At 54.6% G+C, this 23838-nt stretch overlaps 1 protein-coding gene across 1 annotated transcript; it reads right to left on the bottom strand.

The window, feature by feature from the left end:
* Positions 1-874: 874 nt before the first annotated feature.
* Positions 875-14650, bottom strand: CDR2L (cerebellar degeneration related protein 2 like). Its single transcript, XM_030296730.1, has 5 exons — positions 14573-14650; positions 5643-5755; positions 5198-5346; positions 4457-4621; positions 875-3525 (listed from the first exon to the last, which is right to left on the bottom strand). Exons 1-5 carry the CDS (start codon positions 14646-14648, stop codon positions 2634-2636), a joined length of 1395 nt encoding a protein of 464 aa, XP_030152590.1. The 5' UTR covers positions 14649-14650; the 3' UTR covers positions 875-2633.
* Positions 14651-23838: the final 9188 nt, after the last annotated feature.

Below are 23838 nucleotides of genomic sequence, written 5' to 3'. Positions count from 1 at the left end.
CATGACAAAGAGCTAGAGAATGTGAAATATTGCGTAGTGGAATTGGTGAGTTGTAGGTTTGGATATATATTTTTTAAGTTTATTTATTTATTTTGAGAGAGAGACAGCGCAAGCAGGGGAAAGGCAGAGAGAGAGAGAGAGAGGGAGACAGAGAATCCCAAGCAGGCTCCTCATTGTCAGCAAAGAGCCTCAGGTGGGGCTCCAACTCACGAAATCGTGAGATCATGACCTGAGCAGAAACCGAGAGTCAGATACTTAACCGACCGAGCCACCCTGGTGCCCCGGGTTTAAATATTTCTGCGTGACTTCGAATTACTAACTTAACCTCTAAGCCTCAATCTCCATGAGTAAAACAGAGATTTTAGAGCTGCCTCCTGAGGCTGCTGAAGGTGCTAAGCACACGAAAGCACTCAACACTGCCTAGCACAAAGTCAGCAGGCAACAAAGTTAGCTGCTGCTAAGGGATGATAAGGAACTTCTTTTTACTTTCAGAGATCGGGTGGCTTTTACTTTTTGTTTCTCTGCAGCACTGGGGTGGGAAATCCAGTCTTACTAGCTCTATTCCGGATGCTAAGACCACCTTCCTCTCCCCATCCAACACCCCCCACCCCCCGGGGGCAGGGCAGATAGAGTGTGCCTCCTGGCAGGAGTGAGTGGGCAATTCTGCCTCGTTCTTCCAGGAACCTGCTTCCTTCACCACCACCTGCTATCTGCCTGGTCCCCAGAAAACACCCCCAGGCTTTCAGCTGTTTGGCTGCAAATCCCCGGGGAGCGGAGCTCAGGACTCTCAGCTCCCCGATCCCCAGAGCTGTGTGATGAGAGGTGGGGGTGTGAGATGCACAGAGACAGGACCATGGCCCCAGGGCCATTTCTGCTTTTAGAATACTGGTGCATTTTTTATTAAAGAAGAGAATAAAGCATTTGTAAATATATTTCTCTCATGTATACTTCAAAGGTGACGCGCTGGTCGGCCGCTACAGAACTGGGGAGCAAACAGGCAGGAGCCCTTCCCCCACCCTACCCCCTCCACCCTAGATGACAGAGACACATGGAGGGCTGGGAGCTGCCCAGCTCCAAAGGACAAAGGGCTCCAAGATGTGTGAACGGAAGGACCAGCCGACAGCGCTCATCACAGTGCTGCCCAGAGAGCAGGGTGGCGCCTCCAGGGAGGTCGGGCATGCTTGTTACGAAAACCCCTTTACCCCTTAGAAACAGATAAGGCATGAAGGTCCCTGCTGGATTCCCAGCAGAGGCCAGGGCTGCCGCCTTCCGCGGGGCTAGGTAGCTCCTCTATTTTCTAGGATCTCAGGATGGGTAGCAGAAGGAACTGGAAGCCCCGAGGAACTGCTCAGGGCAAGCTGGAGGCCTGGACATCTCTTAGCTGAAGCTGGACTTTCTGAAGCCTTAAAAAGTTTAGCCTGTGACCCAGCTGGGTCCTCAAAAGACCCCCACAAAGGTGAGAGGTTAAGAACAAGCATTTTACGGGAGGGGGGAGACATGGTCTCCACCAGGTCCCATTTCAATACTGTTCAGGACAGGGTGGGAAATCCTGGGGAGTCCCCCGTGAAGGGGGAGCAGGGGCGGATGCTAGGACCACTGGCTGGTGGCACACGCCTGGGACATTCTGGGGGCAGCAGTCATGATCTGAGGAGGGGTCGGCCTGTGGGGAGCATGGGAGTGAATGAGACACATCATGGTCCCTGAGATGGGGGCAGGCAGAGGCTAAGCTCGGCAGGTCAGAGGTGGCGTGCAGAGATGGGGGCTCCCCACCACCCAGACTCCTGGAAGGCTTAACGGCCGGAAGGCATTTCCGGGGCTGGAGCCCCAGGAGGCTGGCTGTGAGGGAAGCAGGTGCACTGTTCATGTATGGCTGCCGAGGGGCTCTCTGTTCCCCTCCTCTGATTGGCTACAGATCTGCAGTGGGCTGAGGGTCTCTGGGGAGAAGCCCGCCTCACCAGGGCTGGAGTTGGGGGCACTCGGGGCCTGGCCGAGGCTCTGCATGGCAGGGGCCGTCTCTGACCTAGTCAGGACTCTGGGGGATGGGGCAGCTGGTGCTAAGGGGATGACAGCGTGTCACAGCTGGGGAGAAGCAGTGGGTGGTCCAGGAGACCCCTGGAACCAGCAACAGCTGGCTCTGGGATCCTCCTTCAAGTGTTTCCAGTTGTGGGAAGGGGTCAGGGAGACCTTGCATTGCAAATCTCTAAAAAAAAAAAAAAAAAAAAAAGAAAGAAAGAAAGAAAGAAAAAAAAGAAAAAGCCAAATAGTCCAGAATGGCTTTCAGAAGCCTGGCCATGAATCTGAGAGCAAGGCTCAGGGTCAGGAAGCCAAGGGCTGGGGAGGCTGGGAATCCCCGGGGGAACGGGGATGTTTGGCTTTGAAACTCTTAGCTGCGTCTTTGGGCTGACGCAGGATGGTGGAGGGTTCTGGGCGATCCGGGAGGTGTTGGACACCTCCCAAGTCAGCAGAGAACAGACTGGGTCCCCCCCACCTCCCCACGCTCCCTGGGCCAGGCAGCAGCCTCCACTGGGCTATATTGCTGCTAAAGGGCTCCCTCACTCACCAGAGGCTGCATGGCCCAGGCATGAGAGGCCCTGTGACCTGACCCTGGGGGGAGGCTGCAGGCCGGGAAAGGGTCACTTGCTGCTGTGCGTCTTCACTTTGGTGGCATTGATGTCGGCCTTGGTCTTCTGGATTCTGGAGAAGATCTCTTTGAAGAGCGCCTTGTACTCGGGCTGGCTCTGCTCCAGCCGCTTGTCCACAGCCTCCACGTGCTGGCTCAGGCTCTTCTCGCCCACCCTGGCCTCCCCCCGGCCCTCCTCGCCCCCGCGAAGGTCTCTCCACGAGCTGTCGCGGGAGATGGGCCGCGAGGTCTGCACGCCGGCATGCCGCACCCCGGCGCCGTGCTGCCGGCACTTGCTCAGCAGCTCCTCGTACTTCTCGAGCAGCGCGTGGTACTGCTCGTCCACTTCCCGCAGGATGGACATGCCCCGCTTGCGCACGCTGTTGGCGTGCAGCGTCAGGTTGCCCGCGTGCCGGCTGGCTGGGTCTTTGGCCACGATGGCGTTGAGCGCCGTGTCGCTGCAGCTCTTGCGGACGGCATGGCCCGGGGAGGCGGCCGGAGAGGAGACGCCGTCCTGGGCGGCCGAGTCGTCCCCGCTGCCGGGCTGGGGGTCATCGGCCTCCGGGGCCTGGGTGAGGGGCGCGAGCAGGGCCTCGGCCAGGTGGTCCTCCCGGCCCAGCAGGTAGGTCTTCGCCTGCTTCATCTGCTGCAGCTCCAGCAGCTCGGCCTCCAGCTCCTGCGCGCGGAGGCGGCAGCCCTCCATCTCGCACAGCTGCCGCTCCAGCTCCGCGTACTCCTGCAGCACCGCCGCGTACTCGCGCTCCGCCCGCTCCTTGCGCTGCCGCTCCTGGCCCACCTGGGAACGCAGCGCACCCACCAACGTCTGCAGCCGCTCGTTCTCCTGCTCCAGGGGCCGCGGGCCCAGCTCCAACGAGGAACTGTGCAGGCGGAAGGCATCCTCGCACCTGACGGGGAGCGGGCCGGCAGACATCTGGTCAAGGCCAAGGTCCCGGGTCCAGCTCCCCCACGCTTAACACATCTCCCGGCCAACGGGCAAGATCGTCTGTTTGCTCCTCTGGAGCCACCGTCCGCCCTTTCTCTCCCTGCTCTCTGCCCTGGGCGGCTGACCACGGTGACCTGCGTCAGCCAGGTTTCTGCTCTCTCCTGAGCTCGACCACCGGGAGCCACCGGCAGCAGGTCCGAGCGTGGGAGCAGAGGGAGGTCAGGGAAGGTCTTCCCCAGATTCCTTCCCCGGTTAGTGCTGGCCAGGCGGCACCTGCTTGCCTTCCAGTAACCTCCTTCCCCTGGCCCCTTCAGGCCTAGGGGGGAGAGCGGCCCCTCACTGTTGCAAGCCTGGCGTGCTGCAGTGTCCCTGTGGTCTCCCCACACCTTGTCCACACCCCTTCATCCATCACACCTCAGTTACTCCGTGCAAGGTGCTGTCTCCTGCCAGGACCTTTACTGAAACACCCACTAAACACACAATAGGTATTTTTATCTTAAGAGGTCATCCTGTTAAGGTTTACTGAGAACTGAGAGGTGTAGTGGGTTAACTCCTCCCGAGTTAGAATTCTGGCTTAGTAAAGAGGCGACCTCGGATAAGCTCGCATAACCTCTGGGCTTCCGTTTCCTCATCTGAGTAGTGGGGATGATAAAACATACCTCGCGGGACTGCCACGGGAATGAAAGCACTGCGAGCGGTGGGCACACGGCCAAGGCTCACTAAATGCCAGCTGCTGCCTGTTGTTGGCAACAGGATCAGTCCCTCCAACAGCCTGACGATGCACCAACTCTCATTCCCACCTGCCGCCTGGTGCCCACCCTCTCCTTCCTCCGGGACTCGGGGACGCCGTGCAGGGTCCGGACTGCCCCCCACCCCGCGGCACCCTCGCCTACCGGGGACTGGTGCACAGCTCCTTGAGACAGGGGAAGGTGTGGATGGTGCGCCTGCGTTCCCGCTTCTCCCGGCGCACGCGCAGCTGCTCCAGGCCCCGAAGCTGCTCCACCTGGGCCTGCAGTTCCTCCACCTGGGCCTGCAGGCGCTCGATGGTCTCCGTCAGCCTGGGGGTGGGGTGGGGGACATACACGGGAGGGTCTTTAAGGGGACGGGGCCAGCCCTCCTCGCTGCAGCCCCGGAGGGACTGGGGATGGAGGTGGGGACAGATGGGCAACCTTGGGCCCCCCGCTGCCTGGTGCTGAGGTCAGAGGGAACTCCCCGTGTGCCCGAGGACCCGCCCGGCCCCTCCAGGGCTGAGCTGACCATCCTCCCTGCGCCACCTCAGTTCCTCCTACACCCTTCGAGCACTTATCACCCTGCACGGCAGTAAAATATTTACATGCCTGCCTTCCCGCCCAGGCTGTGAGCTCCCGAGGGGAGGGAATGTCTCTCTGTATCCCCGTCACTGTATCCGCAGTGCCTGAACAGAGCCTGGTATATAGCTGGTGCTTCAAGAAGGGCTGTGGCCTGAACGCGAAATCCACCACAACTGACGAGGGCGATCTCACCACCATCCCGGGGTCCCAGGCCCGGGTTTCTGGGAGAAGGAGCATGAGTCACACCCACCAGACCATATGCCCACCGGCAACCCAACCTGACCTCCCCCTCGCCCACCCCCCAGCCCGCCACCCGGCCCTCACCCATGGATCTTCTGCTGGGCAGCCTTACTCTCCAGCACCAGCTTCTGGTTGGTCAGCTCCAGGTCGCGGGCTGTCAGGTCCAGCTGTTCGTACACTTTGGCATGCTGCTCATTCATGTGCCGCAGCGTGTCCAGCTGCTTGGTTAGGTACTGGAGGGGAGAAGGTTGACAGGGCTGGGGACAGTGTGTTCACGTGGGCCATTCTCCTACTTCTAGGAACACGTTTGCCTGGAGGTATTGGTCTGCAGCAGGGGGGCGGGTAATGATGGTGGAGCAACGGCTGCCTGGGATAGTTGTACAGGTTGTGAACCGGCACAAGGCTGTAGGGCCAAGGCTGCGTCTGCTAAGAGGGCACCCTTCCCTAAGCTATACAAGGGCACCACAGGCCAAGGGGTCCACAATGGGGGGGGGGGGGGAGCAGGTGCAGGGCCTCCGTGGCCCCTTACCTCGATCTCCTGCACTTGCTCCTCATTGGTGGCATACATCTGCTGCAGAGACTCCTCCAGCTCCTTGTTCCTCTCCAGCAGGGTCTTCCCCAGCTCTGCGGCCAAGTGCAAGTCTAGTGGAGAGGGGGCAGAGGGTGGGAGAAACATGAGCAGCTGAATGGGCTCAGAGGACTCCGGGGAACGTTCCGAGCATTCACTCTGTGCCTTCGGGACTCCAAGACAACCGGGACACGAGCTGGCCTCAGGGAGCCCACAGGTCTGGGAGTGGATGAAAGCCGGGAGCGAAGACTTTACACTGACCGTCGCTTCTGCCTGCAGTGTCCTCTCCCCAGACACTCCCAAGCCTCATCCCTCCTCACCTTCCAATCTGTGCTTAAATGTCACCTTCTCCAGGAGCCCTTCCCTGACCGCTGACTCAAAACCACACCCTCCCCCGCCTCATACTCCCTCTCTGTTTAATTTTTCTCCTTCGCGAGTATCACCATCTAACTTACCAATTTGCTCATTTATCGTGTTCATTCTCCCCCCCCCCCCCGCCCCCCCGACTAATTGTAAGCTCAGAGGGCAGAGATTTTGCCCATTTTGTTCACTGATATCCCAGGCCCTGCAACAGCAGGGGCATAATAAATATTTTCTGAAAGAACGAGTGAGAGGAATGTGCTAAGAGAATCGACAGACGTGGGGCCAAGTGCCCTGGGATGATAGGTAAGGGAGAGCTCACTCTTCCTGGGATCAGTGGGAGGCTCAGGCAATGGGCAGCTTTGGGTTTGGAAGGGCGTCTAGGAGCTCGCCGAGAGGCGAAGGAAACAGAAAGACTTGCTGGGTATTAGAATCGGATGAGGGGCGCCTGGCTGGCTCAGTCAGTAGAGTGTGTCACTCTTGATCTCGGAGCTGTGAGTTCAAGCCTCAGGTTGGGTGTAGGGATTACTTAAAAATAAAAAAAAAAAATCTTAAAAAAAAAAAGAATAAGCTATGCCTTTATTTAAAAAAAAAATTGGATGAGGCTTCAGAGCTCTTTGGCCCAACCTCCTTATTTCATGGAGGCCAGGCCGGAGAAGGAGACAGAAGAATGACCCATCCAAGGTTATGGCCACACTGGAAGCAGAATTCAGGTCTCCCGGCCCTGGTTGGGGACCATCTGGTCCTAGTGACATGCACCCCTCTCAGAAACCTCCTTTCTCTGGGCAGCAAAACCATCATCCTCTTCCCCCCCACCCCTACCCCCCCCCCCCCCAGCAGCCCTGATTCTTGTACCCTAGGACTGGAACCTGCTCTCCCCTCCCCCAGCCAAAGGTGCATGAACACTGTCAGAGAGGCAGTCAGGGAGGGGGTCTAGCCTGTTTCTGGGGGGCTGTGTGGTGTGGGGGGGGGGGGGAGGATTAAAAGGAAGTGGCAGGTGCTGGTATTCCTAAAAATTCTCTTTAGTGGGTCTGGAGTTATGTGAGGGCCCCTAGACATTTGGAGTAGATATTCCTCCGTATATATGCCTCATTCTTCTTAGAAACAAGGGAAATAACATACTTATTATCATAAAGGAAAAATTTATTATTTCTTTTATTTATATATATTAAAAATTGTTTTAATGTTTATTTATATTTGAGAGAGAGAGAGAGAGATAGTGCTTGAGTGGGGAGGGGCAGAGAGAGACGGAGACAGAATCTGAAGCAGGCTCTAGGCTCTGAGCTGTCAGCACAGAGCCTCACGTGGGGCTCGAATTCATGAACTGTGAGATCGTGACCTGAGCCAAGGTCACTGACTGAGCCATCCAGGCGCCCCTATATATATATTATATATTTTATATATATATATATATATATATATATATATATATATACACACACACACACACATATATTTTAATGTTTACTTATTTGGAGAGCGGGAGAGAGTGCGGTGCGCAAATGGGGGTAGGGGCAGAGATAGAGGGAGACAGAATCCGAAGCAGGCTCTGCATAGTCAGCACAGAGCCTGATGCAGGGCTCAAACTTGCAAACCCCGAAATCATGACCTGAGCCAAAATCTGATGCTTCACTGACTAAGCCACCAAGGCACTCTGAGGGAGAGAAAATCTTAAGCAGACTCCACGCTCAGAGTGGAGCCCGATGTGGGGCTCAGTCCCACAACCCTGGGATCATGACCTGAGCCCAAATCAAGAATCAGATGCTTACCAGACTGAGTCACCCAGGCACCCCAAGTTGCTGTGCACTTTAAATGAGTGAATTAGCTGGTGTGTGAATTACATCTCAAAAAAGCTGTTAAAAAACAAAAACAAAAACAAAAAACCACAAAAAACAAAACAAAACACTTTAGGCAGTTTAATCCAGAGACAGAGACTGATGTTAGGGAGCAAGGCCCTTAAAGAGGTTGGTGATAGGCTCTGATTGGGTTTACAAGGCTCTTTTTATTTTATTTTATTTTTTTAATGTTTATTTATTTTTGAGACAGAGAGAGACAGAGGGTCAGAGAGAAGGAGACACAGAATCTGAAACAGGCTCCATCCAGGCTGTCAGCACAGAGCCCAGAGCCCGATGTGGGGCTCGAACTCACAGACTGCGATCATGACCTGAGCCAAAGTGGGCCGCTTAACCGACTGAGCCACCCAGGCGTCCCAGGCTCTTTTCTTTTTATTTTTTTATTTTTTTTTTTAATTTTTTTTTTCAACATTTATTTATTTTTGGGACAGAGAGAGACAGAGCATGAACGGGGGAGGGGCAGAGAGAGAGGGAGACACAGAATCGGAAACAGGCTCCAGGCTCCGAGCCATCAGCCCAGAGCCTGATGCGGGGCTCGAACTCACGGACCGCGAGATCGTGACCTGGCTGAAGTCGGACGCTTAACCGACTGCGCCACCCAGGCGCCCCGGCTCTTTTCTTTTTAAAATCACTTTAAGGTTTGTGTTAAGTGTACTTGATGTGAAAAATCAAGCAGTACAGAAAGGTTAAAAATGGTGACCAAAAATTACTTGGAAATGTACCTCACATATTCTTAGATCTATAACTGGGAAGTCCATAAACAAATGGATGTGGCCTCAAATGGTTATGACAGAATGGTTATTTGTAAGTAATAGAAGTTACAGTCTGTGTGTGTGGCATGAGAGGAGAGGGGAGGAAGCAGGTAGATGAAAATGCCCCATTTAGAGAAAGATGCTGTCCAACATGCTGGTCACCATTCTTATAAACAGCTCTCTGGGCTTAAAGCAGCTAGAGGTACAATTTTGTATGAACAGGATGTTTTTTGTACCTGCTTTTTCCACTTAACAATTTGGCATAGGGGTGCCTGGGTGCCTCAGTTGGTTAAGCGGCCGATTTCGGCTCAAGTCACGATCTCGTGGTTTGTGGGTTCGAGCCCTGCATCGGGCTCTGTGCTGACAGCTCAGAGCCTGGAGCCTGTTTCAGATTCTGTGTCTCTCTCTCTCTCTCTGACCCTCCCCCATTCATGCTCTGTCTCTCTCTGTCTCAAAAATAAATAAATGTTAAAAAAAAATTAAAAAAAATTAAAAAAAACAATTTGGCATAAAGAGTTGTGTCCACGTATATCTACATGGCCACTTTTAGTGGATGTGAATATTCTATTGTATATAAGTCCCCAATAGCCACCCCTAAATATTATTGTTGGAATTTTATGTATTTCCATTTCCCCCCTCTATTGAAAATGAAACTATACAAAAATTCACAGTACAAAAATCTTTGTGCAAATCACTGCCTATATCCCGAAGATACTTTCTCAGAAACAGAATTACCAGGACAAAGGGTAGGCCTACTTGATTCATTCTGCCAAAACACTGTCCAGAAAACTTGAGTCTTTTTCCCATCAAGAGGTCGTTTCTTGAAACATCCCTCAATCTAGGCTGATGGTATAAATCCAGATCAAGATGTACAAGGGCAACTCTTCTGGGGACGATGTGATGTGGTCTAGGGATTCAGGTCTTTAATGCTTTCCCTGTTCAGACAGTGATCGTTCAAGAATCCCCAGAGGACAGAGGGTCTCTATAGCCCCTCCTATCGAGTTTCATAAATATGGTTGTTTCAGCTGAGCCCCTTGCTTGGCACCAGACAGGTCTGGGGAGGGGGTTTTCTTCTCAGAAGAGCCCCAGACAGCAGTGGCTCACAGTGGGCATTTTTAGAGCAGGACCTCAGGCTTTTTGCCAGCCAAAGCTGGGGGTAGGACTGATATCACCTTATGAAAGCGAGGGGCCTGGCTAGCCGTGGGGCCTGGACAAAAGGCCAGGCTGCCTGTCAGGAACAAGCCTGGAGTCTGCTCCCACACATAAAGGTAAGGTTTTGAAACAGCCAGAGTGGAGTCTCCAGGCCGGGCCTAAGCCAGGAACGCGGGGCCCTGTGCCCGGATGTCATCCGGAGGAGTTTCCCAGACAAGTGCAAAGCTGCTATCCTGGAGCAAGACTGCAAAAACTTAGCCCGGGAAAACACAAGCTGCTCTCCTAAACAGCTACCTCAGCCATTAAGAAAAAGAATCATATAGGGGGCACCTGGGTGGCTCAGGTCACGATCTTGCAGTTCATGGGTTCGAGCCCTGTGTCAGGCTCTCTGCTGACAGCTCAGAGCCAGCAGTCTGCTTCCGATTCGATGTCTCCCTCTCTCTTTTTCTCTCTGCCTCTCCCGCCCTCACTCTCTCTCTCAAAACTAAATGAACATTAAAAAAGAAAAAAGAAAAACGATCATGTAGATCTCAGAAGAAGCTTCAGCTTTGAGCAATTAACATCTGATGACGATGGCAAGAAAAACCAGGTGCCTGATACAGACCAGTCGGGGAATGGGCCACTTGCAGTATGAATTTATTCACTATGAGTTGGGCAGAAGTCTACAAAGTGTGAAGGCCTCTGGACCCGTCCGTCCACAAAGTGTGAAGTCTGCCGTTTAACGTCGTAGAACTGCAGCCCTATGTCGAGGGCTCAGTGGAAATTCGGGAGCCTAGCGAGACCACCGCTAGCTGGCGATGAGGGAGCCATAGCGCCTTCCTACTCTCTGTAATGCGATGGTGAATGTTTGGCTCACCCCCAAACAGTATCAGATAACTCAGGTATAAATGAAAAACAACAGAAGGCCACGTTCACCAGTGTTTTCTCCCTCGGGAACTGTCAGGGGGGTCTGTGAAGAGGCCACTGCTACTGATGCCGGCCCCTGTGTTGGCATTGGGGGCACGGGCTCCACGGCTGATCTGCTCGGCGTTCCCGCAGCTTAACCTAGAGCCCGAGACTTCAGGCTCCGAAGCTGAGTGAGGAAAGGTCAAGAACAACTGCATGTTATGCTTTTCCTTCCAGGTGAGCACGTGAGCTGGGCGTGCGTATTCCTGCCGCTGGCCGGCTGGGCCAGCTGCAAGTCACGCTATAAACCAGCGACATAGAAGCTTGCGCTGCAAAGGCTCCGCATGTAACCAGGCCGCCCAATGACTCAGGGGTGGGGAGGAAGGGAGCACAATAGAAGCTGTCTGGGGTGGGAGAAAAATCTCAGAGAGTGTCTCGGGGAAACTGGATCACAGTGCAAGCTAAGCTGGTCAAAGCTGCCAGGAGGGATCACAGGAGAGGTCTAGAAGGTGCAGAGCAGGGGACTGGCTGGAGCCAAGCACTGGGGAAGGTACACCAGCTAGCAGAGGCCTGGCAGTGTCTCCGGACTCCGGGCGGAGTGCGGTTCCCCCTGGACCAGGGGTGGGGGAGGCCCGGGGGTGGGAGAATGGGAGAGCTGGCTAAGGAGGAAGTAGAAATCGGAGTAATAAACAGTCTGTCATGGCCAGATTAATGGTCACACTGGACCAAGCTGGGGAAGTTACCGAGTCTGAATGGGCATCTCCCCTGGACGCTGGGCCCTGGAGTTTTCTGGGGTCTCCTGTGGTGGGCTTCGGCAGTGTTGCCCTCTGAGTGCCTGCTGACGTGTTCCCCATGAGCCCCAGAGGCCTGAGAGGGAGTGGCCGGCAGCCAAGGGGATGTCTCTGAAAAGAAACCCTGAAATCCCACTGTCCCCACCGGTTGGGGTTGGGGTGTGGCCCCATAGACTCTGGAGCAGAGAGGTGGGAAAGGGACAGGGGACAGGCACAGGGAGGAAGGAACAAAGATAAAGGCGGTGAGAGGAGAAGATCTATCACCTGGCAGGGCTGCGGGGTTCCTGCTTACAACCTCCAGGGCATGAATGTCGGGAACTCTGGGTCCACACAATTGGAGTCCAGTCACCTCCCTCTCCTTGTCATGTCAGAGCTCTTGCCCAAGGCTGAGACTCAAGGTCAGGCACCCAGGGCTTCACATCTGTGACTCAGCAGTCATCTCTCAGCACGGAAAGAGGTACCAAAGGCCCACCATGCCTGGTCCAAGGTCGAGGAGGGAGGCGGGCAGAGAGGGAGAGAGCCAGTGTGCTTAACAATCAATGGCTTTTTCTATTTTTACAGGTGCTTGTGTCAGTGCGCGGAAGGAACATGGTGAGGATCTAGGACCTTGCTTGTCCCAACTGCCTCCCTCCACTGGGACAGAACGGAATCAAAGTCAAACAGCAGGCCAAGCTTCCAGAAAGTAAAATTGAGGTCTGCCCCCAGGGCAGGGGGGAAACAAACACAGAGGAGAGACCCAGCTGGCTGAACAAACCACTTCCTGAGCCACTCAGAGGCAACCAGGGAGCAGCTGGGCAGGAGAGAATTTGGGGGTTGGATACAGGGAAGGGGGATGTTACAGGCACCTGATCCCCAGTGTAGCTGGCCTTCGGCCGACGCTTCACCCCACCATCCAGCTCTCTGTGCCGGGCTCTAGGAGGTGGTGCTGCACTGGCTGGGCCTGAGGCTTCCTCTGAACCCACCCCTGGCACTCTAGAAGCTCCTACTTTCTAGTCACACGTGGTCTTTTCATGCCGCTCTGTGCCTTCGTACGCCATCCACTCTGCCTACGATGCCCAGGCAGCCCTTATTCAACCCTCCAGCTCAGAGGGCCTTTTGCATCAACCTTTATGAGTCTTACACCAGAAGGCCCTCTGTCTCTGCTCTCACTGCCTTCTGCCCTCACCCAGGGCGAGCAGACATTTGTGTTTTTTGGCTCAAGAAGTCCAATTTCTTCTGACACTGCCTCATTTCTGGTTTCCCTCCTTGTTCCTGGACCCTGGCTACAGGGACCCTGGCTACTGGGGCTACAAAGCAAGGCCAGCTGCTGCAGACCAGCATGGCCATCCCCTACCCTAGCCCCAGAGCATGGCAGCCTGGCCCCGCTCGAGTCTCGACACCTCTCGCTCTCCAGAAGCAGTGTATCTCCCACCCCTACTCCCTGGCTCCTTCCTCCCACATCTGGGCCGGGCACAATGCCAGAGACTTTGTTAGGGGTGCGGGAATGAAATGAGACAGCAACAATATCAGCATCAGCCTCCCAGGAAGCCATCTTCCCAGGAGCTCAGCTTCCAATCTTTCCATCTAGGCCTGCCTCTTCCATGAAGCCCTCTTACTGTATCCTAACACCCACACTTAGTTACAGGCCCACCTCTACCTGCCAGGGTGCACCCAGGAGGCCAGGGCTGGGACTGTTCCCAGCTCCCAGGACGGTGTCTGACACTTAAATGTCAGCCTGATGGGTGTGTGTGGGATGCAAAATTTGGGGGGTAATGCCCAGGATGGGGGACCGGGTTGTCACAGCCAGTATTGGACATCAGACTCCAGTCAGGGAGGCTGAGGTTAGACTCTAGGGCGAAGAATATGGCAGAGTTCAGCCCAGCACCCCCAGTCCCACGCTGGTCCCCCAGAGACCGATTAACCCACCACACTCCTGAGTACAAGGACAGTCTCATCTACCAGCAAATCTGGCCACGTGGGGATGCGGGTCAGGGCCAGGAATCAAAGGCTCCAGGATCTGGTCAGATGCCTCACATGAGGGCAAAGCTAGGCATCTGGGGTCCCATGGATAGGCCACTCAGAGCATGGGGTGTCAGTAGACACTGAACCAGAGTTGTGTCCACACACCCACCTGGCTTGCTGGGTGACAGTGGTCACTTCTCCTGGACACGTTTCCTTGCCCCTCCAGCTCTAACCATCCAAGAATGAGGCACTTTGGGGGAAGAGAGGGTGGATTTGACTGTATTCCAGCAGACCTTGGCCCTGACCCTCTTAGGCCTCCTCCTCCTTCCTGTCCTACAGCTCCACCCCCTGCTCAGAGTGATGTCATGTTGGCCACCTCATCACCAGATTCTAACCCCCTTCCAGCCACCCTCTCTACGCTCAGATGGGAGTGGGGGAGGTGGCTCCCCATTTACTCAGGCTGTAGTCTGGTGCATTGTTCAGAATGCCCAAACCCGGTTCCCTCCAACCATGAATCATTTGGGCAAAGGCCGGGAGGAAAAGGGCCTGGGGACCCCCTTCCCCTCGAGCCGTTTGGAGACTCCAAGTTTTTGCTGCTTCTTGGCCAGCAGGGTCCCCAAACCCCTATACCCTCCCTGGGTAGAGGGTAAAGAAGTTGGGGAAACTTTCTGGGAGCCTTAGAGCTCAGGAATCCTGGCAGGGGACGGTGCCACCGGATTTGGAATGGGATAACTTTCCCCTACACACACACACACACACACTCACCATTCCTCTCAGCAAAACATAGCCAAGGAGCCACCTCCAGGCCTTCACAGACTTCTAGCCAGTACTCAGGCCCCCAATAATAGTAGGGGCGCCTGGGCAGTTCCTGCCTCTAAGATGAGGTGGGTGCTCTGGGGGAAGTATGCCCCTGTCGTTGGGGGAAAGAGAATGGCCGCTCCCCCCACTTTTGTGTGTCTCCGCCGGTCCCGCCCGGGTCTTCTCGGGCAGCGCTCCCTGTCTCCACGTCCCCATTCTCCAGACGCATCACCCTCGGAGTCCGGCGCTCCGGGTCCAGCCCAGCCCTCCCCGGGGTGATACTGCTCAACAATGGAGAAGCGGACAGGGGTCGCAGGGCGCACCCCGCTTTCCCGCCGCACCCACGCCGCCGTGCTCACCCTGTTCCAGGTCCTGCTGGTCGTACCAGGGCTCCTCTTCCTCTGTGAAGTCCTCCATCACGGCGGCTCTCCGCATGGCCCCGCGGGCGGCGGGCGGCAGGCGGGCGCTGCGGCGGCGCGGCTCAGGGCCGGGGCGCGGGGCCCGGGACAATGCGGTGCAGGCGGGCCGGGCCTCCCGCGTCGCGGACTCGGGCTGCAGTGCCCCCGCCCGCGCCGCGCCCCCTCGCCATCGGCCGCAGACCGGGCGCCCACGCGGGGCTGGCGCGCCGCCGCGGTCCGGCCCGGCCGGGGTCCTGCGGAGCCGGGGGCACCCGGCGGCGGCGGCACAAAGGGTGGAGGGGCGGAGACGGCGGGCCGGAAGGCGGCAAGGAGGGCCGGGGTCAGCCGGCACGTCTGGGGCACTAGGAGTACGCGGGGGCCACGGCGGGCGCCCCCCGCCCGGCTTCGGCCCGCGCTGCCCCCGGCCCGCCCGGCGACACCGGGAGCCGCCGCTGCATCTTGGCGGGGTCCGCCCCGCGCTTCCCTAGCCGCCCGCTCCGCGGGGTGGGGCCGGCCGCCTCTGACCAATCGGGAAACGTATGCAAAGATGGAGGCGGGGCCGAGGGCGGGATCTCCTTGGTGTCTCGGTGGGCCAGTTGCTGATTGAACCTCACCCTCCCTCTACGTCCAACTCCTCCAACTATGGCTCAGTGTCTGAAATGATTTTATTTTGTTTACCTGCTGTTGTCTCTCTCTCTCTCCCTCCAGATCTCCTGAAAGCACAGTTCTTGCCTCTCCTGTTCACAGCTGGCTCTTCAGTGCCTAGACCAGGCTGGCCCACTGGTAGCTTCCATGGGCACTCTTTGAATGAATGAATGTTAATTTACAATCACCTTTAAGAAGTTGAGTGTTTGAATATTTGTGGTCGGAAACTTCAGGCCGGGAGTGGCGAAGTTTTAGGGTGTGTTACCTGCATTCTGGACCTTTCCCTTTAAGGTCCCGTTTCCCTCCCCTTCCCTCTCCTTCCGTATTCTATACCCAGTTATACCAGTTAAAGCCATACATGATTTCACCTTCTAAGCATCCTTTCCTTAAAGGGGTCTCAAGCATTCATGTAACTGATTTTTATTGGACCCATCATGTGCTGGTACTGTTGTGGCATCCTGAGTATATCCAACTCTGAACATACGTGTCAAATATATCCAACAAAGGACTTGTATCCAGAATACAGAAAAAAATATCTGTAAATCCACAGGAAAGACAGTCCAGTAGAAAAGTGGGTAAAAGACTTGACCAGGCACTTCACAAATGACCAAATGACCCAACAAACATGTGACAGGGTGTTCAACTTCTTTAGAAGGATCAACACTTGTAAGGGAAGAGAAAGGAAATGGGGTTTGCAGAGGTAGGAGTTGGGTTGAGAGGTGGCCTTGATAAAAGCCTTTCCCAACTCTGCACAGCTCTGGAATCTGAATCCAGAGAGATCCTTCAAAGCTATTCCAGTGGCAATGAGGAGAGGGCCTTTATACCCACCCCCCTGCCCCCCGTCTTGCACATATCAACAAATCATTGAATGGATGAAGGCGCAGGCGGTGAATGGGAAGCAATGCGGATCTTGGGCAAAGGAGCTCTTTTCAGCTCCTCTTTTCTTAGAGAGGGCTGACAGCTGAGGACTGTCAGCCAGCAGGCTTTCCAGCAGTTGGGGAAACACATCCTTCAGTCCTGAAAGGGAATCTGGGAGATGAATCACAGCATACATCATATATGCATATCCTGTAATCTAGCCATTCTGTTTCTTATATATGTGCAACAGAAGTATGTACATGGGGCGCCTGGGTGGTTCAGTCCGTTAAGCGTCTGACTCTTGGTTTCAGCTCAGGTCATGATCTCACCTTCATGAGTTTGAGCCCTGTATTGGGCTCTATGCTGACAGTGCGGAGCCTGCCTTGGCATTCTTTCTCTCCTTCCCTCTCTAACCCTCGCTTGTGCTCTCTTTCTCCCTCACAAATAAATAAATAAACTTAAAACAAAAAAGAAATATGTACATCTGTTAGCAAAAGACACGTACAAGAATGTTCATAGCAGCACAACTGATAATAGCCCAAACTGGAAACAACCTAAATGTCCAACAATAGTCAATGAATAAAATGTGGTATCCATGTGCAATGGAATATTATATAGTACAAATAAAATGTTGAGTGAAAGATGCCAGGCACAAAAAAGTAAATACTCGAATTGGCATCCTATTGTTTCTATAACAAGTTACCCTGAATTTAGCAACTTGAAACAACACAAACTTGCTGACAGTTTTTTAGGTTAGAAGTCCAACATGGCTCTCACTGGCTGAAATATAGGAGTCTGCAAAGCTGTATTCCCTTCTGGAAGCTCTAGGGGAGAATCAGTTTCCATGAATTTTCCACCTTCTAGAGGCCACCCCACATTCCTTGGCTCATGGCCCTCTTCCTCCATCTTCAAAGCCATCAACAGTAGGTTGCACCCTTCTCACACTGCATCATTCTGACTCTCTTCCGCTTCTTAAAGACCCTGTGATGACACTGAGGCTGCCCGATAAGCCAGCATAATCTCCCCATCTCAAGGTCCTTAACTCAATCACGTCTGCAAAGTTCCCTTTGCTATGCAAGGTGACGTATTTAAAGGTAACGATTAGGATGCGAGCATCTTTAGGGGTCATTCTATTTACGTAAAGTTCCAAACTGGCAAAAAGGAATCTGATCAGGGTAGTGTTTAGCTATGAGTGAGGATCCATATGGGGAACTCTGAGGGGCTGGGGGTATTTTCTTTCCTGGCCCAGGTGCCAGTTACACAGGTGTGTTCCTTTGCGACAAATGTACACTTAGGATGTGTACATGTCTTTGAATATATGTTACATACGTTAATAACATAGTTTACCTAAGAAGAAAAATAAATCTATGGTTGACACATAAGCAGTCTCTGTCCCTGTGCGGCTTTCCTTCTAGTGGGGATAAATAAATAAATTACTGCGACCTGTAATGTGTGCCATGAAGGAAATTAACAGGGTTCTGGGAGAAAGTTTGGGGCAAGGTTTACATTTAGCATTCAGGAAAGACCTCCCTCAGAATGGGACATCTAAGCTAATACCTAAAGGGTGCGATGGTGCCAGCCACGTCAAGCTCTGGGGGGAGAGTGTTCCAGGCAGAAGCAACAGCAAGGTCAAAGACCTTAAGGCAAAAAGAGCTTGACCTATATTAGGAACTGACGAAAGGCCAGTGTAACTGAGTGGAGTGGATGAAATGGGAGTTAGGGACAAGAGAATAAATTGGGATCCGCCCCCCCCAACTGGACAAGGCTTGTTATTTTCAGTTGTAAAAGATCAGTGGTGGGGTGCCTGGGTGGCTTAGTTGGTTGAGGGTCTAACTCTTGGTTTTGGCTCAGGTCACGATCTCTTGGTTAGTGAGTTCAAACCCCATCTCGGGCTCTGTGCTGACAGTGCAGAGCCTGCGTGGGACTCTCTCTCTCCCTCGTTCTCTGCCCCTACCCTCACCCTTTGCAAAATAAATAAATAAACTTAAAAAAAAAAAAGATCAATGGCAATTTTGGAGCATGAAGTGGAGGGGAGGGAGCAAGAGTGGAGGCAAGACTGGTTTGGAGACCCTTGTGATCATCTGGAAGGGAAGTAATGGTGGGATGGGCAAGGCTGGTAGCAGTGGAAATGGAGTAAGACGAGAAACATTTTGCGTTTTGTGTGCAGATGAACTGACTGCCTTAGACTCCCGGCTCTAGTAACTGGGCGATAGTGATGCCATTTATTGAGCTGGAGGCAAAAGTGAGTCTAAGGGACCAGCAGGTTGGGGTGGGGGGTAAGTTCTAGAAGGATCTGGTCAGTGCTTCATGCCCACCAAGTCTCCTTCCCATTTGCTCATTTCTTCATTCTGCAGCTCTGTGGGAGTGCTGCCCCTAGGGAGTTTAGGAAGTCCCAGGGGAGAGCAGGGGCAAAGAGCTGAGGGCCAGGGCGTTTGGGGAGGGCTGCCTCAGTTTCCCCAGCCTGGGCAGTGAGGATGCTAGTTAGAGCAATTAAAGGCAGCCCCAACCTGAAGATTCACTGATGCTTTCAGTGGTGACTTAGATGACACCCAGCTCCTGGGTCACCTCTCAGCCTTTACCATACTGGCCACACCCTCAGCATGGCTCTCCTCTCCTGTGGCCAACCTCCCCCTGCCCCAGCCCCAGAAGCATCACCTGGCAGGGATCACCATGTCACAAAGGCTGGGTTCTCACTGCCATCGCAGCAACAGGCACGGTGATTCAGGCCAGGTCCTCCTGGATCTCATGAGGCTGGTATGGGCCAAAGCTGGGAAGCCAACCCTGTCAGGTCAGTGGGACTTCCCTGTCCCGCTCCGCAGGGGGACACAGAGTGGAGGTCCAGGTGACCTGCAGAGCTGTGGCTGACTGAGGGCAGGGAGATGTATGCTGTGGGCCAGGCCTGGGCCCCGCCCTTTGCCTGATTTGGGGTACTGGCACCCCAGGCTCCTTGCCCAGTGGGACCACCCTGCGCCTTCAGGCCAGACCTAATACTGTTTAAACTATTCCAGGAGGAAACTCAGTTCTGCCTTTTTTTTTTTTTTTTAACGTTTTATTTTATTTTTTGAGAGACAGAGCGGGAGCAGAGGAGGGGCAGAGAGAGAGGGAGACACAGAATCTGAAGCAGGCTCCAGGATCTGAGCTGTCAGCGCAGAGCCGGATGGGGGGCTCCAACCGACAATGCAGGATCATGGCCTGAGCGGAAGTCAGAGGCTCAGCCCCCCAGGCGCCCCTCAGCTCTGCTTTTGAGGAAATTCCTCAGCCTCTCCGAGCCAGCGGCCAACAAGCCCTGGGATCCATTTCAGGCCTTTCCCTCTAAGTAGGTAGAGAGGAGGCTCTTCAGGGGTCAGAAGCTTGAATGCTTCGTAGTCCCCAGCCTGGTACCGCATAGGTGTGTCAGGAGGACCTACTGGGTGTTCCTTGTTGGAGGCATCAGGACTCGGCGCTGATGGCCAGAGCCCTCGGTGGAACGGATATCCCTAAGCCGTGGGCGTTATGATTCCCTGGGGTTGGCTTCACACTCTAGCGACCAGGAGCGCTTCCCGAGCTCTCACCCGATCTCCCCGGGGACGCAAGCCCAGCTCCTGGATGTGGGACCAGAGCACAGCTGGGGACGGCGGGGGAGCTGGGAGCCGGGACCCCGCGACGCAAACGCCCTCCCGCCTGCGCTGCTTGGGCGCAGGGCGGGGATGGACATCTCGACACGATGGCTGAGTCGCCACTTGCCACCCACCCTCCCAGCCCCGCCCACCGGAAATGACGGCACTTGCGCAGGCTGACGTCGGAGGGTCCCGGCAGCTCCCAGTCGCCCGAGTCACCCTGGGGGAGGGGCAGGTACCCAGCCCGCGTCGCTTGGACCTCGGGCGATGGACCGCCCCCCGCCCGCTGCGCATCTTGGGTTGGGTTCAGGGGATCGGGCGACCCCAGGACACTTTCCTCGGGTGCCCCCAGCCTTGCAGGCCACGCTGTCCTCCCAGTCCCCAGACGCATCGTTTCAGCGCCGGGCGCACATTGCACTGACCGATCTCGCCCCATCTGCCCCCTCCGCCCCCCACCCCCACCCCCAACACCAGTCTGAAGTCAGTGCCAGGCGGGGTAAGGCGTGAGTGAGGTCATCTGGTGCCCATCCCCCCTGCCTCCATATACCATCTCATTGTGTCCCGGACAACTGTCTGCTCTGAGCAGGGAATTATTTTAGATTCTCACGGTCCTTGTGGTCAGAAAATGCTTCCGTATGTCCACCTCAAATCCCTGCAGTTTAAACCCTCCAGGCCTGCCATCAGTGGAGTGACCTCTAGGGTGCAAATGCTGAGTGTCCTCCTGTGGCCTCACCCTTACTCCTTTGAGACCTCCCCGTGGGGCTATGGAGAAGATTCAGTGAGCTGACACAGGCCAAGTGCTTAGCACCGTGTCTGGGTCATGGGAGCATACACTATTCAGGACCTTTTTTACCCGCAGGACCTATTTCTTGCCCATCACGAGATCTTTTCTGGCAGGGCTCCTGAGGCGGGTTGGGGAGACCCATCCAGGGACTTTTCTTTCCTGGTGGGGGATTGCTGGGGGGCAGGTAAGGCCTGCAGTCAGGGTGGGAGCCAGGGGCCTCGGCTGCCCAGCTCCCACTGCAACTTGCATACCTGGTCACAGATCACGGCCCCACCACATGGGATCCATTTGCCTCTGGGCAGGTGGAGAGCTGGTCCAGGGCAGGAACTCTGCGCGGTACAGAGCAGGTGCCTGATGAATGAACAAATAAACGCTCTGAAACCAGGGGCAGCACCACATCCCTTGACTTTCCTTCTTTGTCCCTCCCCTTGCCCCACCTCAGAGGCTCCTGAAATAACTACAAAATGAATCTGAGAAGGAGTTCGTGAACATGTGTGGTTCCTATCGACTGAAGGGAACTGCCAAATTGGCTCTGTCTTCTGTGACGCGGGAGTTATCTTTATTCATTTACCCAATAAAGAATTGGGTGCCAGGCCAGTGCTAGGTGCTGGCGGCCGAGGGAGCAAGACAAACCCAGTCCCTGCTCGTGAGAAGCTTACATTTCAGTAGGAGAGACAGACATAAACTGAACAAAAAGGCGAAACTATTTTAAACGATGGCAACTTTTTAGTAAACACACCGGTAGCTAAAATAGCAACAGCCTGGGATGGGAAATCTCCCAGCGAAGGAGAAATGGAAGATAAGACCCCAAGGAAGAGAACGGGGCAGCCACATGGAGAGCGGAAGGAGATGTCCCAGGCAGAAAGAGGTCAGAGGGTTTGAGGAAATGGAGGAAGACCTGTGTGGCATGAGTGGATGCTGGGGGCTCCCAGGGAGGGTGAGCAGGGCCCCAGCCATGCAGGGCCTTGGAGGTCAGGGCGGGGGCCCAGCGAAAATTGTTCCCAACAAAGGGCTGCAAGGTGTTTTCAGTGGGGGAGTATTGTGAGCTGCATTTTATTTTATTTATTAAAAAAACATTTTTTTTTTGGTGGGGGCGCCTGGGTGGCTCAGTTGATTGGGCGTCTGACTTCAGCTCGGGTCATGATCTCGCGGTCTGTGAGTTGGAGCCCGGAGTCGGGCTCTGTGCTGACAGCTCAGAGCCTGGAGCCTGCTTCGGATTCTGTGTCTCCCTCTCTTTCTTTCTGCCCTCCCCCACTCGCACTCTGTGCGTGTGTGTCTCTCTCTCAAGAATAAATAAACATTAAAAATTAAAAAAAAAAGGTTTTTTTAACGTTTGTTTATTTTTTTTTAATTTTTTTTATAAATTTTTTTTTTCAACGTTTATTCATTTTTGGGACAGAGAGAGACAGAGCATGAACGGGGGAGGGGCAGAGAGAGAGGGAGACACAGAATCGGAAACAGGCTCCAGGCTCTGAGCCATCAGCCCAGAGCCCGACGCGGGGCTCGAACTCACGGACCACGAGATCGTGACCTGGCTGAAGTCGGATGCTTAACCGACTACGCCACCCAGGCGCCCCAACGTTTGTTTATTTTTGAGAGACAGAGCCTGAGCACAAGCAGGGGAGGGGCAGAGTTACCCCTGGGAGGTACCATTTACTGAGATGAGAAGACAGGCAAAGGTCAGGAGACAGAATGATTGGGCCTGGGGCAATGAGGTGTGGGAGACAGAATCACCCACAGTGGGGCAGTCTTAAATACGGCACTGACTCCTTTGACACTTCTCCCATGGGGAGGTGGGTGGAGGTCCCCTCCCCTTGAACCTGGTGGGATTTTGATTGCCTTGACGAACAGAATGTGATGGAAGTGACTTTATTTATTTAAAATGTATATTTAAGAAAAAAGATTTTTTTTTTTTACGTTTACTTTTTGAGAGAGAGAGAGAGAACACAAGTGGGTCAGGGGCAGAGGTCCAAAGCAGGCTCTGCACTGACAGCAGCAAGCCCAATGTGGGGCTCAAACCTGCAAACTGTGAGATCATGACCTGAGCTGAAGACGCTCAACCGACTGAGCCACCCAGGCGCCCCTGGTGGAAATGACTTAAATGTTATTCTCAGGCTCAGTACTAAACAGCCATGCAGCTGCCTCCTCTTTCTCTCCAGACACCCTCTTTTTGTATGCACCCTTTGGGACACTCCCTCTCAGAGCTGTGACGCCCAAGCCACATGCAGAAGTCCAATATTGCTGTGACCATCTTCACCCCCAGCTGAGCCCAGCCTCTGAGTCTGCCCAGCCCGGGCGCCAGATGTATGAGTGAAGAAGCCTCCAGATGACTCCAGGTCCCAGCTCTTCCGGGTGAACTCTCCCCTACCTCTGCTAGTCTCCCCAGCTGAGACCACAGACACCCTTGAACAGATGCAAAGCCAACTCAGCTGGGTCCTGTCTGAATTACTGAGCACAGAATTTACAATAAAGTGGTGCTTGTTTACACCCGCGTTTGGTAGGAGGTGGTTACACGGCGAACACACATCCGATTGACAAGCAAGTCCCAAGCTTCCACCTTGAGACATCACCTGCATCCTTCCTCCCCATTCCACCTGTGACTGCCTGGGCTCAGCCCTGGTCCTCTCTCCCCCTCCACACTGGGTTCCCAGTGTTCAGATCACTTTATCTTTCCTGCAACAGACAGAACGGCTTTGCCAAGACATAATGACATCCGATGACATTCTTCCCCTGCTTCAGAGGCTCCTCAGTGCTCACAGAGTGAGATAAAAGCTCTTGGACAGGATATGAAGCCCTTTATGGTCCAGTCCTGGCCTGCCTCTCCAGCTTTATCTCGTATCACTCCACATTTCATCCCAACCAGGTCTTTCTGGGCTCTGGGCAAACCAGGCTCTCTGCACTTTTGGGCTTTCTTTCTACTTGTTACTCCCACCTGGATGTGGGGCAGGTTCCATTGGCCTGTTCCGCTCTCTTTCCATCCGCTCTATCTGCTCGGTGGCCCGAGGCTGAAGCTTTTGTGGGCCGGATCAATGGCCTCCCTTGTTCTCTTGCTGTCTGGGAGTCCACTGATGGGAGGCACCAGTGGGAAGTCAGAGAGCAGAACAGTGAAGGTAGGGTATCCATCCCATGGCTCCCTCCCTTCCAGACCCTGTGAGGTCCCTGTTCCTGTTGGTCCTCTCTTAGCACGGGGCTCTCTTCCTCTGGATTCCGCTTCTTCCATTCCTCCCTTGCCAGGGTCCTGGACAGACTCCAGTCTCGACCCCAAGGCTCTTTAGTGCCTGTATGGTTGTCCTGTCTTGGCAGTAGGAACTTGCCTTTTTCGCTCAGGCCCTAACACCTTGCAA

The sequence above is a fragment of the Lynx canadensis genome, chromosome E1, assembly GCF_007474595.2.
Source record: "Lynx canadensis isolate LIC74 chromosome E1, mLynCan4.pri.v2, whole genome shotgun sequence".
NCBI lineage: Eukaryota > Metazoa > Chordata > Mammalia > Carnivora > Felidae > Lynx > Lynx canadensis.
The sequence above is the reverse complement of the archived record's forward strand: the minus strand, read 5'-3'. Positions and strand labels throughout refer to the sequence as shown.